General features: G+C 41.8%; 1 protein-coding gene and 1 non-coding gene across 2 annotated transcripts; both read left to right on the top strand.

Moving 5' to 3' along the window:
* Positions 1 to 824: 824 nt before the first annotated feature.
* Positions 825 to 17107, top strand: LOC129380721 (tenascin-like). The gene is made up of 8 exons (XM_055062530.1): positions 825 to 1985; positions 2259 to 2509; positions 4866 to 4899; positions 7552 to 7875; positions 9149 to 9457; positions 10515 to 10832; positions 13813 to 14133; positions 14612 to 17107. Exons 2-8 carry the CDS (start codon positions 2297 to 2299, stop codon positions 14932 to 14934), a joined length of 1842 nt encoding a protein of 613 aa, XP_054918505.1. The 5' UTR covers positions 825 to 1985; positions 2259 to 2296; the 3' UTR covers positions 14935 to 17107.
* On the top strand, positions 4611 to 4683 carry TRNAS-CGA (transfer RNA serine (anticodon CGA)). Its single transcript has one exon. It is a non-coding gene; the product is annotated as a tRNA-Ser (tRNA).

Raw genomic sequence — 17107 nt, 5'->3', positions numbered from 1 at the left:
CACGATGGAACAAATTTAATGCCGGAGACGAAACTTGGTAAAAATTGGAATAACATCAAAGCAAATGTGCATGCGGAGTCAAATGTGTGCGAATAGATAACGCATTTGCTCAAGATTACTTAATCAAGTTCTTGAAAGCATTCTGTGCGGCCAACTTGTATTAATATAGCAGTCGCAGCTTTACTTGAAAAAGAAGCGTCGTGAAATTTATTCCGAATTCCAGATAGTCATTATTGAGGGCACGGGTACACAAAAGCAAAGTCAAAGTTCCACCAAAAAGCCGAAGAATTCCTAGCGGTAGCAAAATATTAGGGAAATATATGAAGTAAAGTTCTGAGTTTTGATATCCGCATATGTTGCAGTCAGCATTAGCTTTCTGAATAAATTAACAAGCGTGGTCTCATACGCGCACTGTCAGTCATGAGCAGTTCGCATTCGATGACCAGGACCACTGAATGTCGCGATGCGGACGCGAAAACGTGCGCAAACGGCGGTTCGCGAAAGCTTCTCTTGCCTCTCCAGAATATGACACCTGTCAGCATGCATGCGGGAAGACGGAGCATTTGCAGCCGCCAGCAATCTCAGTTCACCCAGTGTGCACACAGGTTGTCAGCAAGATGTGGCTCGGCTGGTGCACACACTCAACCTCGTGGAAAACCACGTGCAGCCACGGCAGTGCTAGACGACGAGACGCGCATTCAGCCCTGCCCCTATCCTCAGCGCCCGCTTTTGAACGCGCTTTGTAGCACCAGCTCGCATTAGGCCACCATTCTTGGCTCACCAACGCATGCTTTCTATCGCACCCACAGCATACAACGGGCGTAGTTCGAAATGCACTTATCGCACTTGGACTTCATATGAAATCTTGCCCTGGTGCCGATGGCGAAACTTCTCCAGGAATGTTCTTATAGTTGTTATTGCAAGAAAATGTATTTGTCTTCAGCCTATAGGTAACATGCAGCTAACACAGTAACATATATATGGCTCTTGTTTGATTTGTGTGTCTTCTATTGAATCTAATACTAATCTAAAGTCCGAACTACAGCACAGGGCTTCCCTCTTTCATCCACAACCAACGTTCATCACAAGTCTCGCGTCATTTCTAACACCACGCTTGTTAATCCTCTTTCTCAATGCGCCATACAGTACTAAGCCGTTCATTCACCGCAGGCACACACCGCCGCCAACTTGAATTTCCTCTTTTCATTAGTGGAATCCGCCGCCGTAACGATGTGGCTATGACGTTGTGCTGCTGAGATTGACGTTGCGGGTTAAATTCCAGTATTAGTGGCCGCATACCGGGTGGGAGGGTACGGGGGTGGAAGACAGAAATGTTCGGGTTCGTGCCCTGGGTGGTGAAGGATGAATCTCTGGAGATCAAAATTATACCAAGGCATCCCCTATGACGTTCTTCACAATCAGATTGTCGTTTTGGCAGGTAGAACACGCCAATGTATTTAAATTAACCGTTTTCTAGAGAGCAAGGAACTGGACCAGAGCCCCTACAAACGCAGTGCAAGCTTCCCAGCAATTGTAAGCAAAAAAAAAAAAAAGCACGAAAATTGTGGCGTACTTTAGGCATGGTCTGTTTTCTTAAACCATCCCACTTGTAATAAGTCTCATTGGGCATTGGAGGCCACTACATAAACAGACAAACAAACTAACTAAAACAACAAACTAAAGAAACAAGAAATAAAGAAAGAAAGACAACAGCTACAACGTGCTATTTGTAACCACTGCAATATAGCAGTAGTTTCTGGCTGTTTTGTGCCGTGCATTCCACTTGCGTCTCTTCCTCTTCCACCATATCTCTTTTCGATGGGACTTTAGTGACTCAAACAGCGTTCGCGTATTTCCTCGTCAACTTCCGCCCGCAAGCCGATATGGACTCTCAACTTATTTCGTTTGACTGCCGACGCGGCTTTGGCGAACAAGCACTCCATAAGGTCGGTTTGTTGCTGCATCTGATGCCATCTCACCGAGAGGTAAGCCTTGAAGTTGCAGTTGTTATTAGGATGGCTCTTTGGCGATACTCTTTCACTAGCCTAAAGCACGCTAGTATTATCGAGATCTGAAGCAGTTGTGATGTCCTCAATTTATTTTTGAAGTTCTTTTTTTTCTTTTTTGGAGATGTTCCTCACTTTATAAGCATTGTGTTATTCGGCATTGTTAATATGTCGGAAAGCTGATGCGGTGGCACAATTCGGTATTGTCGTTGCTTTAGCTGACTTCATTGTGTTTGGGTCTTTTTCTCACAGGACAAAAGCCAGACACGCCTAGAAGCTTGCATCCAACGATGGAAAACGAGAAGCCGCCACCATATGTTCAGTTTCTCCCGGCAGATGCTACAGTCACCTTGGTCCAAGCCGAGCCAGTGGAGTCCGCGAGATCAGAAAACAGAGCACGGTCGTCTTGGCGCACACACAAGAGAATATTCGTATGTTGTGTTCCCATCTGCCTGGCTGCCACAGTGACTGCTTTAACACTGTTCTTATTCCTTGGGAACAAGGTGAGTCAACTTGTTTTTTTTAAAGAATTTTACTCTTACACTAGATAGCTATTCCGAAACCACATTTGCTCTGCTGGTGATACTACTTGGTTCTCCCACATCAGGCCATTTCCTTGTCAATTTCACATTTGCCAATATGAAATGAAAACGTAACAGAGCGCGCCACTCCGAATGAAACTGTGGGGTTTAACAAATTAACACTACGCACGTGCTTTGAGAACAGTTCTCCAAATTATCTTTGAGGCCTACGCTCTTCTTTATTTCAGCGCGTAAATCTGTGTTGGCCAGTGCTGTTGGATTTCACACCCGCGGAAAGGCGGGCGTGGCCAGCGTGGCTGGAACGAGTAACCCTGCGCACTGCGAAAGTACCCAGCAGCCACCTTACACGAACGACCACCACTGTCGACCGAAACCTAGATGCGAGTTGGCAGGCCGTTGCACTAGCTACAAAGGAACTGCTGAATATTAATTAGAACTTTATTTGGCGCCTAGTTTTGTGCGCTACAAATACCGTGAAAGCGCTGGTGTTGGTGCAACTCTCTCAGACGCCAATGGAAGCATATGCGCGTGCGTAATGTACACTTTTCCCACCAGCATGTGCTCACCTCTAAACGGTTGAACTGGTAAACGGTAAAAAAGTAGATTAGATAGGGTAATTATACGTATAATTGTGAAACGAAGCGGCGAAATTGTAATCTTCCAAATGAGAAACTTGGAGATGCGCCTCCGAAAAGTTAGTTCACTAGGGATAGGGCATAAAAATATTTGAAGAAAAGAAAAATTTTTCTATTTAAACTTGATAGATACATTGACAGTCAGCAAAACCAACGATAAATATTTCGGTTGAACTTTTTAAGCAAGAGTTGGAAATACTAGGTGGAAACCTGAAAGTGAGCAGCACCAAAAGTCACCCAAGGCTTTGTTTGGAATTCGCACAAACAGCCCTTAGCTTGTCTGTACAATAGGTGTGCATTTTACTCGTTTAAGTAAGGTGCGTTATACCACTGCAGGAAAATATTTTGCATTGGTTGGTGCGCTGTGACCAAGCCTTCAAAAAAGCGCGAGGCGCACGTGATATTTTTTCCATCGTCCAGTATTACTGCTCTAAAACAACATATGATTCTTGTGCTCGTCATTATGCGTTATCCGATTATATTTAGCAGGAAACAACGTACTTAGTACCAAAGAGAGAGCCAATTTTTTTCCCTATTATGTTTACTCAAGGCAATGTTCGTACATAACGCGTTGGGTGCAGAAAAGAGAAGGAATCAAAATTATGTCCAGAAGAGGGAAGGACTTGTGTGGCATCTAATGTACATTCAACGTATTGGATGGTGAAATAAAAAAAAAGACGTGTTTATGCTATCTATTCATTTTGCAACCTGCGTACTTCTTAAACGACAAGGTGAAGGGCATGTATGCCGGACGCTTAAATGAAACGTTGAAGTTGAGGCAATCCATCCTATTCAGATGCACAGTCATTGATCCGAAATCAACGTTTGTGAATTTTTTGAGCGACTGGTAATAGATATAAACGAGAAGAGATGGGGTTAACCGAGGGTCCCGATTTTTATTAGTCATATCATGAGAAGCCAACAAACACTGACACCAAGGACAACATAGGGGAAATTACTTGTGTTTAATAAATGAAATAAAGAAACCATAAATTAATGGAAATTAAAGTGGATGAAAAAACAACTTGCCGCAAGTTGTTTTTTCATCCACTTTAATTTCCATTAATTTATGGTTTCTTTATTTCATTTATTAAACACAAGTAATTTCCCCTATGTTGTCCTTGGTGTCAGTGTTTGTTGGCTTCTCATGATATGACTAATAAAAATCGGGACCCTCGGTTAACCCCATCTCTTCTCGTTTATTACATAACGAGGGTCTCGAATCCGGCAACATTGATGCCTTCAGGTAGCATGTGTGGGTTTATTGACCAGTTGCCTTCACCCAAAAGGATCACGTTCTCGTGACGCCTGCGGCAAGAAAGACGTTCCACGTCAGCCGCCAAGGTATGTGAGTGATGGCGCAGGCTAACACTCCCAGGGTTCTACTAGGACACATAAATACCCAAGAAAGTGGATGGCGAAACAGCGCCGCGGTAGCTCAATTGGTAGAGCATCGCACGCGAAATGCGAAGGTTGTGGGTTCGGTTCCCACCTGCGGCAAGTTGTTTTTTCATCCACTTTAATTTCCATTAATTTATGGTTTCTTTATTTCATTTATTAAACACAAGTAATTTCCCCTATGTTGTCCTTGGTGTCAGTGTTTGTTGGCTTCTCATGATATGGTAATAGATATGTCATTCGTTAGTGCAGCTGTCAGTACACATGCTTGTTTGCTCTTTCAGTCATCTTCAACGGCAGAAAATTTTAAAGGAGCGGGTAAGTTCAACGTCTTTTGGCAGTTTCCAAATGTACGCAGACACAAGTATTTGTTTCGTTCGTATATGGAGTTCCTTTTTTAGGAAGTACAAGATATTCAGCTACATCGCAATTTGTTGTGCTCAGCGTCGTCTACGTGGCTGAGATCTGCTTTTCCTATAAACAGAACGCGGATCCATCAAATTGTTTGGGTTTCAAGATGAAATATTTGCTTGAATGCGAGGCGTGTTCTGTTTAAAACCAAGACTATCTACATCTTTGAACGCACGAAAGCGGTCACATCGCCGGAGGTAATTCTTCTTAGAAGTGATGCACTCATCACGTCCTTGCGGTTGCGCATCGATACTAGCAGAATGGGAAGGTTTCCTGCAAATTTGCAGCCTTGATCGCTTGCATATTGAGCTCATCACCTAGAGCTCAGATGTTGGTATCGCCAGCGCTGTTTTAGTGATTCAAAGAACAATAGTCGCTTGCGGGGCATTAGGACTGCATGGCGGACGCTACCGCTACTGGGGTCCTGCAAAAATAGTGTGCACTGTGCAGTATTCTGGCGCTCATTCTTCCAGGTAGTGGGGACGCCTTTGTCAATCGCGCCAAGGTGTTTCTTCCAAAGTTCACTTTGTATGCGTAGGAGGACCTCACAGTACTATTAACTGCTTAAGATTTATATACGTGAAGAAACTGACCTGAAAGTTTTTTATATTATACGCAAAAAATGTTGCCACGAGTTTCACGGCTGAAAAACCACATGGCCCGGCATACATCGTCTTTTCTTGATGCCAGAGAAATTTCAAAACGCTTTCCACCTCTCATGTATTGTGCTGCGACTTGATTTTAAGAAAACATGGCCTTAAGAATGAGTAATAAAGCATAGATATAATAGCACCGTGCGAACTAACTACGAACTAAATGAAATTGAATAACTTGACGTTTCTTGACTTTTTTCGAAAATTAAGTTTGAGAACGATGAGGCACCAGTAGTGGACGGATAAACAATATTTTTCTGTTTGGCAAGATAGTGACCAGATGTCCATGCTGCTGCATTAAGTGAACTGAGTATTAGTACGTTTGAGATATTTAGGCCAATATTTTACATTGTTATGTTCATAGTGTGTAGTACTGGCATGTAGGATTGAATGCTTGATATAGGCTTTGTCGCTGTCGTTACTGCCCCATATTTTATTGAAGTATTGAAACAGAGGCAAGCGTTACCACCCTGTGGAAGGAATTTTCCAAAAACATTTTCACCAAGTAGAATTCCGAAATCATGTAACATAATGCGCTAATCTCCAACCTGGAAAATTCTTTGAAAGGTCGTGTCTAGCACCTACTTGATATTATATATGTCTGTCTTGTGTGTTCCTTCTTTGTCCCTTGTTTTTGTGCGGTTACATGATTATATATGACATTGCGTAAACACATGACTCATAGATCGTGTTTGTGTTCACGTTTAGGGCAATTTTATCAACAATGGAGCGGTTTATGTTGAGGGTTTCCTGCATTTTCCATGTCCGTCAAGAAATTTGTGAGCGAGAAATATCATAATCAGCAACGGCTCGTGCCACTGCTCGCGCATTCGCCATCGCCTTAACCCACAGCTAGCACATTGGCGCCCCTCGGCGTAACCACGTGAACGCGCTCATGCCCCCTGCACGCACATTCGTCTTCCTCGTCTTCTTCCATAGCTGTTTCCGTTGCCGCTCATCGTGCCAGCGTTCCCGTTGTGCCCCTCCCTCTTCGAGGGTGCTGACGGCACAGGCCCACTGCCAGTCGGTGTGGTGATATATAAAAATAAATCTGTGTGCGTCCTTTTCTTCATGATAACCAACTATGCAGACAATAAATGTGTTCGAACCCTTGTTTCAAATTCCGAGTCAGGTCTTTGTCGTGTGCTACACAGCTTCGCTGGTCATCCACTTTTAGAGAGTGGAATGGCTCATGATGTATTTTTTGAGGGCACGATGGTTTGATAGGGAATGATTTGATGTTTTGACCTTCTTTAGGGAGCACGTGCCATAAATAGCCTTTTTGTTTATGTTTTAGTGACAGCAGTTGAGAAAAGTGCGCTTTGTTGTGAATAAACTTGAGTTTGAAACAAATACAAGCGCTTGTATGGTTCATAGCGCGACAGTCGTAGTCTTCCTGGGCTAACAAGGCAATCATGCGCATTCATAAATCAAAGTACGGTGCTTAAGCAATCTACGAATCCCATTTTCGATATATATATATATATATATATATATATATATATATATATATATATATATATATATATATATATATATATATATATATATATATATATATATATATATATCTATGGGCGTATGGTTTGCCCGATGTTGTACAACAGAATGCTTTTTTTACATCATAGTTGCACTTTCGTGTTTGCTTATTGCCATTCAATAGATTGCATTACACTGTACGCGGTTTCTAAAAAGCTTTGACTTTTGATCTTGCTGTGTCCCTATTTTTATGCTTAGAAGTTCTCGTTCCTGTTGTAGCGTTTAACCTGGATTCAGTGGCTCGTGCTCATGCTAACATTTTTCTTAAAGCCGTGCTTTCTCATATTCTTGCAAACATTTATGTGTACAATATAAGCAATTTACTGATGCTTTTCTTTTAATGGTTGCCTCTGTCACGTGGTCTCAGATTTACCTGACGTTGAGAACCTGGCTCTAGTATCACTTGTGGGCAACTCCATCGTCGTTACCTGGAAGCGTCCTGAAGCTCGTTTTGACTACTACTGGGTCAGCATTAGTGAGCACAGTGGGAAAGGCAACGTCGCCGTGAAACAGCACAATTTGGGCTCCTGTGCCAACGGCACCATCATCCATCCAACCCAGAACCGAGTCACCTGCAGCAACATCGATGCTTGCACGAACGTCAGCTTGAGTGTGCGTACGCACGAAAACGGACCACCAGAACGCACATCTCGAGGAGCTGAAATAGGAGGCATTTTTATTGCCGGAGAAGGTGATTCTCTTCAAACTTCTCGAAAGCGGAATGCTTTGCATTTAAAAGCTCAAATACCAGTAACACTAGCAGGTACTTCCAACAGACCATATGTGTAGCCGCCAAAGTGGGGATGCACATGAAGTGTGACAGTAGAAGTAAGAGCTACCGCGGTGCTTGTTAGTGCAGTTCTGTTACGATGTTCTTATCTTGTAAGTTGACCTGGGTGTACACACACGCGTGTGCTTGTGTGCTTTCACAATTCCTAATCTAGAAATGAAATTCCAAAGAAGGTTTCCTTTTCTGATACCCTAAGATTTCTGATAATGGGTGTCGTCTTCCCTAATAACTGGGTTTGCGTAGCACTGAATATTAGTTTAGAAAGAATGCCAGTGAGTGAAGCTCTCTTCTTTATAATCACGCAATAAATTACTGTATAATAAATGTACGCATTATGCCGTGTTATAGCTACATCTAAACAACGAGTATGTTCTATTAGACCCATTGTTGGCTATTAGGTGCGTTCTTGTCCTGGCCCAGTTTCTTAGAATGCGCATATGCTGTAGTATTTAAGGGCTATAACATCCTTCTGGTTATTTGCAGACGCCTCGTATTTCTTTATTCATACGAAGTCATCACAATTATTTTCTGGAGAAAGATAATATATCGCATGGTTCTTTCTGGCATTGCTTCATCGACGTTAAAATAACGGAATCGAAATCGAATAGTATGCATAACATTAGACCTAACAAAAAATTATTGAGCTGTTTCCCTAAAGTATCAGGTCGCATGACCTTGAACAAGTGCGGTCGATCTTAGTCACTTTTATGACGAAGAACAACCAATTCTACATATTTTTATTTTTATAGCCCCTTCAGGTACCCACTATGACTACTTATTCGGTAAATCATTTATCACGCTATTCAATGGGGCTTCCTACTTTTGATTTGACCATTTCAAATGTTGCACACAGAAACTCGAGAAAAATACTTCGACGTGTATGAAGAAATTTTCGATTGAGCCGCACAAATACACTGTTGATGGGAACGTTGGCAAACGCTCCTCGTGATAATGGAAATGTGCGAAGTAGAAAAAAAATAGAACTGTCGATGGTCTGTACACTTGAATATTAAACAGTCAAACCTAACATTTCGTAACATTTTTTGATGTGCAATTTGTCTTCCTTCTTAAAAATGTTGCTAAAGTAAATTTGTATTATAACTACCCAATAAATGTGTACGAACTATTTCAGTAGGTAACATTAATGAGAGATACTTTCCTCGTTTGGTTTCAGATCCAGATCCCCCGAAGAACATCACAGTGGTAGGGATATCGCCTTCGCTCACCCGACTACAGTGGGCGCCACCGGCTACATTGTCCCGAATGCTTAGATACACAGTTAAATTGTGCGACAATTTTACTCCGTGTAACGCAGACGAACGCTTGTCTGGTTGCATAGACCAGGAGACGTCACAGACCTGGCTGAATTTTGAAAGCAACGTGAACACGACATATTGCGTCGTTGTTGTCGCAAGTGCCGAATGCGGGCCCCACGTGATGAGAAGTCGCTCATCCGTAGCTGAAATACGGACGCCGTCGTTTGGTAAGTTTCGAAACTCTGATTGTAGAATATCAAGAGCTTTTTTGAAAGCTATTAAAGTATGAAATGGCAAAGTATCCATTTTATACACAGTGACAAAATACAAAGTTAATGATGTGTCATACATATTGTAATGGCCCCGGCTGAAAAATATGTGGATGCTTTTGAAAAAAAAAGTGACCTCAGTTTACCTTTGGGTACGTTTTCTTCCGTTGCACCATTTACATCGATTGTGTTCTCATCAAATCAAATAAAATGAACACAAGAAAGACAGGTTAGTACTAATAAAAAGCAGTACTGATTACTACATGATAGCAAATTAGATAATAGCGTCCGAAAAAAGAAACAGTCGCATATTTCGTTAATAAATTTCGGACGTTCTCTTGGAATGTTTTTTTACTTGCTGTATCATTTTATGTTCCAGGTATAAGAAAAACAAAACAAGTACCTTTTGCATCTTACATGCTTTAAGCTAATGTTAAAAACTTAAAATATTGCGACATATCATTTCTCGCTTTGCAGCGAGAGCATTCTTTTGGTTAACCTGCAATTTTGGAGTGCCTTCTTTGAATACAGGTATTAGTAAAGAATAACGAAGATTATACAGCGTTATTTGGCGGATTTAAGAGGCATACCAGTCACTCGTTTGCCTCTTGTTAAAATGTATTTTTCGCTCATTTCGTTTGAAATATTTCTTGGCTGAAAATTTAAAGAACATGAATGTTACTGAGGGAGCTCCTGTTTTTGCCAACATAAACTACAGAACATATGTCGCACTTTCACCCCAATAAAACAACACCGCTAAAGGGATTTATTTACGGAAATACAGCACTTGTATAAATTATTAACAGCGTTTGGACAAATAAAGTCGCTGAAGCCATGTTTCGACGAGGCGGCTTGTCCTCGTTAGGGTGTCGCAATGTTGGCTCACGCGACACCTCTTAAGCCACTGTTCATCGCTTAAAGCTTCCATCTTACAGTTAACCTTTGCTTTGTGTCCACCACTTTCAGAAATGCTGTTCAACCGGATAATGACTATTTCTCACCTGCTTCATTGCAGCGCCACCTGAAATTACTGACCTCAGCCTGGTTAACGTAGGAGAGAACAACTTCACGGTGGCGTGGAAGAGGCCCATGGCGAGCTTTGACTACTACCGCGTGGAGCTGAACGATATCGAGCGCACATTCGCACCTGCTGTACCCGTGAATGTGGGTTCATGCGCAAAGGGCACAATTCTTCACCCGGACCAGACGGAAATAACCTGTAACCAGCTGGAGCCTTGGAACACATATATGTTTGAGTTGCGAACGCACATCAATGGACCACCTTCGCGAAGCTCTGTTGGCGTTGGGAAGGTCATTGTAACGAACAAAAAAGGTAGGACAAGTTCTGGCCATATATACCAAGAGACAAAGTTACTGTAGTCGGTATGTGACGCACACCTAGGCCTCCTATGTTGATGTCGTTTAGTCTCCAGCTAACATGGAAAGCTTCAATCAGATATTGAGTTATTAGGTCGACGTAAATGCTTTGGGATGCATATTAATCTAACCTCCCTGTCGAACTCAGCCTTCACATTGCAGAAGAAAAATATGAGTCATGTTAAGTGAGTGATTAGTTCAGAAATAAGTGCTGCCTAGATTTATTTGCTTACACCTTTTATTTGAAGCAATAATTGCCGTAATGTGAAATAATTGTATCGTATAAGCATTGTCTATATACTTATCTAAATTGATGCGAAATGAGTTAAAATAACTTGAAAATGTTTGAATGTTCCGACGAAGGCCCAAAACCAATAAGTTATAGTTTTAAAAAGTGTACAAGTACGCGTATGCCAATAATATAACATGTCTAAGCACCTTGCCGATGGTGTTCAGCTGCTGGACCATGCTGAACTATGCTTGCTTGTTGCAGAGGCTGTTTCACCCGATCTGATAAACACAATGGATCCATGGTGACGTGGTGAAAACGGCGCCCGCGTAAAGATAGACTACGTTTGCATGTCTAGCGTCTTTACAAAACAGGCTTTGGCAGCAGTAGCTAGCAAATGTGATGGTCCACTCGACGTATCTGTTAACGAAGAAAATGGTGGTTCATACTGCTTTGTAAGGATTTACGTTTCCTAAATTTTCTTGTTTTAAGATTTCTAAAGGGGTAAACAGTGATTTGCACGTTTAAAAACTTCTACATCTATCTTAGCAGACTGAACAAACTGGCTGAGCGTCGGACAGGAAGCAAACACACCTAGACAACCACCAGTTTTGTTGGTGATCGACTTATTGGCAGCTATATATCGCATTTCTAATGAAGACGCCTTCAACAGCGGAAACAAATGGCGAAATGTCATTGCAGATAAAGTACGCCAAAGGATCGGATTGAAGACGACGGAGTGAGGCTGTTTGTGAACATTGAACGGCGAGAAACATTACCTGATTACAATGAGCCATATACGTTATTACTATGTCCTTCCACACCGTTTCCCTGGTTATTGTAGGAACTTAGAATGCAACGCAATGCACATTCCCGAATATTTATCATAATTTTATGCATCGGTAGCGCACGAGGCGAATTGGATGAAAATTAGCAACATGATTCACCCTGAAATGCCACACATTTTTGGGAATGGTTGCAGTTACATTTCCCAGTTTGCAGTGAACAAGCCATGATTTGTGTCCTGGTATAATACTGAGATTTTAGGCTACCGTTGCTCTAAGTATTTGATTTATGGTTTCCCTATTAGCGGAATATCAAGTGAAATATTGTTACTGTCTCATTGGAATACAAATTGACAATTCAGTATCTGAAGTAAACCAATATTTGTCTTTTTTTTCCAATAAATGCGGTGACGAAGCTTATCGAAATTCTTAGAGAAAGGAAAATGTCTAGGATATCTTTTGAGGTGCAGAGTTAACGCGTTTGCAGATTAGAAGCATCAGTTGCTGAGCAGCCCTGTCAGATAAAAGCATATGATCAATGATTACCTGTCAATATGTCAGGCTGCCTGGCCTTTACACACCTTCGTATTTTTTCTCGATTCGAGCAGGGTAATTTATTTTTTAGAAGGTCCACAACCTTGCATCAACTCAAACGATACAAAATTAGAAAAAAAGAAATAAATACAGCCAGCCAGGACACATATTGCATGGAAGATACCACTGTTTTCCAACAGAGTTAGTCAATGGGTTCCAAGAGAAGCAAAGTGTCGTTGAGGAAGGCAGTGAATTTTGTAGCGAGAATAAATACGAAAATTTGCGTATGATATAGTGCGCTCACATAGTGTTGCTTGAAGAGGCCTACTTGCAGCAATGGAGGTATTTGATGGCCATTGATGACGTTGATGATGCAGATGTCAGTGATACGAGGTGCTGTAGTATTGGCCCTTTGTTTATTGCATAAACATGGCTCTCTGGGTGTCTCTGTTTACGTGTCGTTCCATTGTATCCTAAATGTAATTATGATGATGGAGGCCAAATGAATTTTCCTTTCAGTTGTTCATCTGCTTTAAGCTGAATACCGTTCTTAACAGCAGTAAATAGATCGACTTATGCAAATGCGTCTTCCATTTTTTTACCGTAGACATCCACAGTTTTACTTGAGGAATGAGAAAACATACGGCATTTCTTTGGGAATTCGACAGTTCGTTTCTGTGACGTTTGTATTACATTTTTTCATCGACTTCTGCATTCGAAATGGTTAAGCTGATTTTATTTTTGTTTCTGCTAATTATACCATGTGGTTGTAGATTGTGAGCTGTGACAAACAAGGACTAATTCTTTATTTCCAAAATAATAACAATGTTTTGATTGCTAGGAGAAGAAACACTGAAACATTTCGTTCTAATGTTTCTCATCTTCAATATGTCCCCTAGAAGTTCGGAAAATCCTTCACTGCTCTCAGCGGTGCCTCTATTTGAGATTCGCGCGAGCGTACGCAACATACATTCCAGATCATGATGCATGAAAGTGATGCCCAACATTTTATGATACTCTCTGTTTGTCGTTACCAATCAGTGAATTCTACCTGCTTGATTATATCTGTCATATGCTATAGTGTCGTCATTTCATAGCTGCGATTATAAGCGCAACTTATTTGGCCTAATCATTGTTGCCTCTTTATGAAGCATTTCCCGCAACGAATCGCTCGTGAATTTCGAAAGAAAAGAAGGAACACAAATCCTACCCACTTGGTCTTCAAATTGGTTTTGTTAATGGAAGTGCTTTATTTTTTTAGAGCTGAATACTCCATAGCTTAGCCTACCGCCTTCGTAATACAGAGTTGGCGACCAATATAAATTTCAGAGCAGGTTTTGAGACTTATAAGGGCCTTAACTTTTCATGGTTGTGCATGCGTTTTGCAGCTGAATCCGAGGTGTCCAATCTGAAGATTGGAAACATCACTGGAACGTCTTTTGCTGTGACCTGGGAACGACCGAAAGAGTGCATCGAATACTATACTGTAGAGGTCACTGACCACAGCAGTGGCAGCATTGGCGACAGACTCTACGGCGTGGTGTCGTGCCATAATGGGGTTCCTATTAATCCGAGGCAGACAAGTCTCACCTGCACCAAATCTGACACGTGCACCACCATCAGTGTCCGAGTGAAAACACACACGAGAGGCCCTCCGGAACATGCTTCACCTGGAATAACACTGGAGAATGTCCTGATTCCTGGAACAGGTATTTGGCTTTCTGACACGTGTAGCAATAACAGAAATGGCGAAAAATATGAACATCACCTGGTAGTCGACTGCTATACCTAAGTATTCACCTTCACTTTACTGTCGGATGCAGTGTACTGATCAGACTTAGCCTTTCGTAATTTATTTCACCCTATTCAACGTTGCATTTTCCTAGGGCCTGTAGACTTTGCTGAACAGGAATCATGTATCAGATTGTGTAATGCAGTAAGAGCTTCGATTTCTGCTGATATCTTACGTTTGAAATCTGGTACGAAGCAGTTACTTGAGAATGTAGGGTTGGGTCTTTTCAATATTCTTCTGCCTCGAGGAAGTTCACAATTAGTGCTTCAGATGCCTACACATTGAAGTTTGACAGTGCTTTTTTTAGATTTTGTTTGATACACAATTGACAAGAAGCGGAAGACCTGCCAGCGTGTTACTTTTTCAAGCTCGTCACTTTTATGTTCTTCGTGCAGGGCTTCCTGAAGTGACTGACCTCAAGTTGGTAGCCATCAAAAATGATTCTTTCGTCGTCACATTTCATGCACCAAAGGACTGCGTGGACCAATTCCATTATAACATCACTGATCACACTTATTCTAGTCGTAAAGTGAACCACGGAAAATGCTTTCACGAGAGCATGACAAAGTCAAACACTTTTCAGGTCACATGCATTGGAGTTGAGGCGTGTGGCAAGGTGGATTTTGCAGTGGGGTCACGTAAAGCCGAACCACATATACCTGATTCACCTGGGGTCGCGCTGCGCGGTATCTTCATCCGTGGTAAATGTAACGGATAGTATTTCCTGTCAAAATTTTCCAGTTGATTTTTGAACTCATAGAATAAGTCGTCTGAGTCATTAGGCGTAATACAATCCGGAGACAGCAAAACAAAATGGAGCATTATTAATCTTGTTGTTGGTGCAGTAGTGACAGCGGTAAAATTTACGGTAGATCTAATTCTGTCAGTATATACTGAGAAAGCTGTTTATAAATTACCGGTCAGTGAAGAATCGAACACTGCAACATTTCTCGAGCATTAGAAAAGGCAAATATGAGAACGTTAACCCCATTAAGAGATTTAAAAAATACAAATAAAAAACTGTTAAATGGCGCAAGACTTTTCAAATTTGTTATGTTATTCCTTCTTTAACAGTCTGCTGTGGTCGTGTGATATGTACTAGCCAGCTGAATCCGCGTGTCTTGCACTCAATTTCCGCTTTAGTCCTACTTTCAGTGCTAGCATAGGCAGCCTCTGGGTATCCTACAATCGACGTGCTTACAAATTCAATAGTAATATCGGCATTCCTGTTAACCTGCTATTGAGGAACGCTACATCTCACCACTCTTCAATTCCTGTGTTGCCTACACAGGTAAACATGTGGATAACGCAACAAATATAGCCGTTGCCGCTATAGTAACGTAGGTCATTTGCTCTTGCTATGCGGTTGCCATTTTCTTTATTTGTCCGCACGGTGTGACCATCATCTGGAGTGCTCATACATTATTGTTGTAATAATTGTTGAGGTGTGAATTGTTCGGTGCCCCAACGTAACATTGCACTGAATCTGTATTACTGGCTATAATTTTGACGTGAAAGGCCTTTAACACCGGTCAGAGGGGGCCCGTTCAGAGAGACATAGCAGAGAGACACTCACCGTTCAGAGAGACATAGCTGCGCAATGCACGCCTCAGTCCGAACGAGAGTGGTCGTGTTCGGGAAGGATTCCTCAAACACAGTAAGTATGTTCCATCGATTACAAAGCAGTGCTTCGCTGAAGTTATGAGGCCTAAAGGGACGTAATTTTTTTCCCAGTGATTTCACACCCTTGTCTGATATGGCAGCCTCGTGTTCGAGCCACAAAGTCCAAAGAGTGTGTGATGAGCCTGGGGAGCAAGACTGACTGATGAGAGTTCACCCCCGCCACTTTTTATTAGCGGGCGTTCGTTACGAAGAGCGAATGAGGGCGGTTTCAAGGCTACTCCCTAGGTTCTCGACTAGCTGTATGATATGTGAGTTAGGCGTGGCCACTTTCTCATGCGCGGATAAATGTCAAGCGCCTAACTTCGTTATCTTTGTGTAGCGGAAAGGAGCCAGTATTCGTTTATGAAACGATCTCGTGACCAGGTGACGCCCTTATAATGCCGCGCACTACGCAGTCTGAGATAACTTTAGACGCGCAGCTCGGGAGTATGTTTGTCTGTCAGGAGAGCAGGAATGGGTGCGTTTCAGATGGCCCGCTATGGCAACAGTAGGTTTAGCTTACCAAATGCCTACTGGATCTCATGTTGAAACTAAGTTACTCATGTATAAAACTTTAATTCGCCCAATGAAAAGCATAATAATAAGCAGTGCGACATTAACTCGATTGAGAGCATACAACGAAAATCTAGTAGGTTCATATGTCGTCGCTATGATCACTATTTTTCACCCTCTCGTGTCTTATCTGCTTTGAACCTAACCCCTTTATGCACACGCCGTCACACTGAGGCATTGAAGTATCTGCATGGCATCGTCACATTTTCTTATCGTGTCTCACATCCCTTATATATTCCTTCAGATATTCCTCGGTCAAGTGGGAGTCACCATGGCCTTAATATTAGGCCTTACATTGCTCGATGTAATAAATTTATATACAAGTTTTTCCAACGTACTATTGAATTCTGGAACTTAATTCGCGGAACAATTATGTCACTGCCATTAAACGATTTCGTGCTACAAGTTAACTACACTTGATTTTATGTATTTTCTTGTTGTTGCAGTGTATTGACTCATTCTTGTTTATGTACTGACACTCAGTGTTGCTGCTATTTGGAGTTTCATTTGTGTCGTCTGTCTTATTTCTAGTGAAGTTTTATAATTGTTTACTTGTTTTTTGTATGACTTCTTTTTGTCTAACACGCTCCTGCAATAGCCCCATAAAGGGGCTGCAGTATGTATTAATAAAATAAATAAATACATAAGCCCTACAA

The sequence above is a fragment of the Dermacentor andersoni genome, chromosome 10, assembly GCF_023375885.2.
Source record: "Dermacentor andersoni chromosome 10, qqDerAnde1_hic_scaffold, whole genome shotgun sequence".
NCBI lineage: Eukaryota > Metazoa > Arthropoda > Arachnida > Ixodida > Ixodidae > Dermacentor > Dermacentor andersoni.
This window is presented reverse-complemented; position numbering and strand designations above follow the sequence as displayed.

Excerpts from the sequence above, each read along its gene's own strand:
- LOC129380721 (XM_055062530.1), top strand. The coding sequence starts at position 2,297 with ATGGAAAACGAGAAGCCGCCACCATATGTTCAGTTTCTCCCGGCAGAT. Across the intron at positions 9,458-10,514 it reads AATACGGACGCCGTCGTTTG|CGCCACCTGAAATTACTGAC; the intron begins GTAAGTTTCGAA and ends GCTTCATTGCAG. Across the intron at positions 14,134-14,611 it reads TGTCCTGATTCCTGGAACAG|GGCTTCCTGAAGTGACTGAC; the intron begins GTATTTGGCTTT and ends TTCTTCGTGCAG.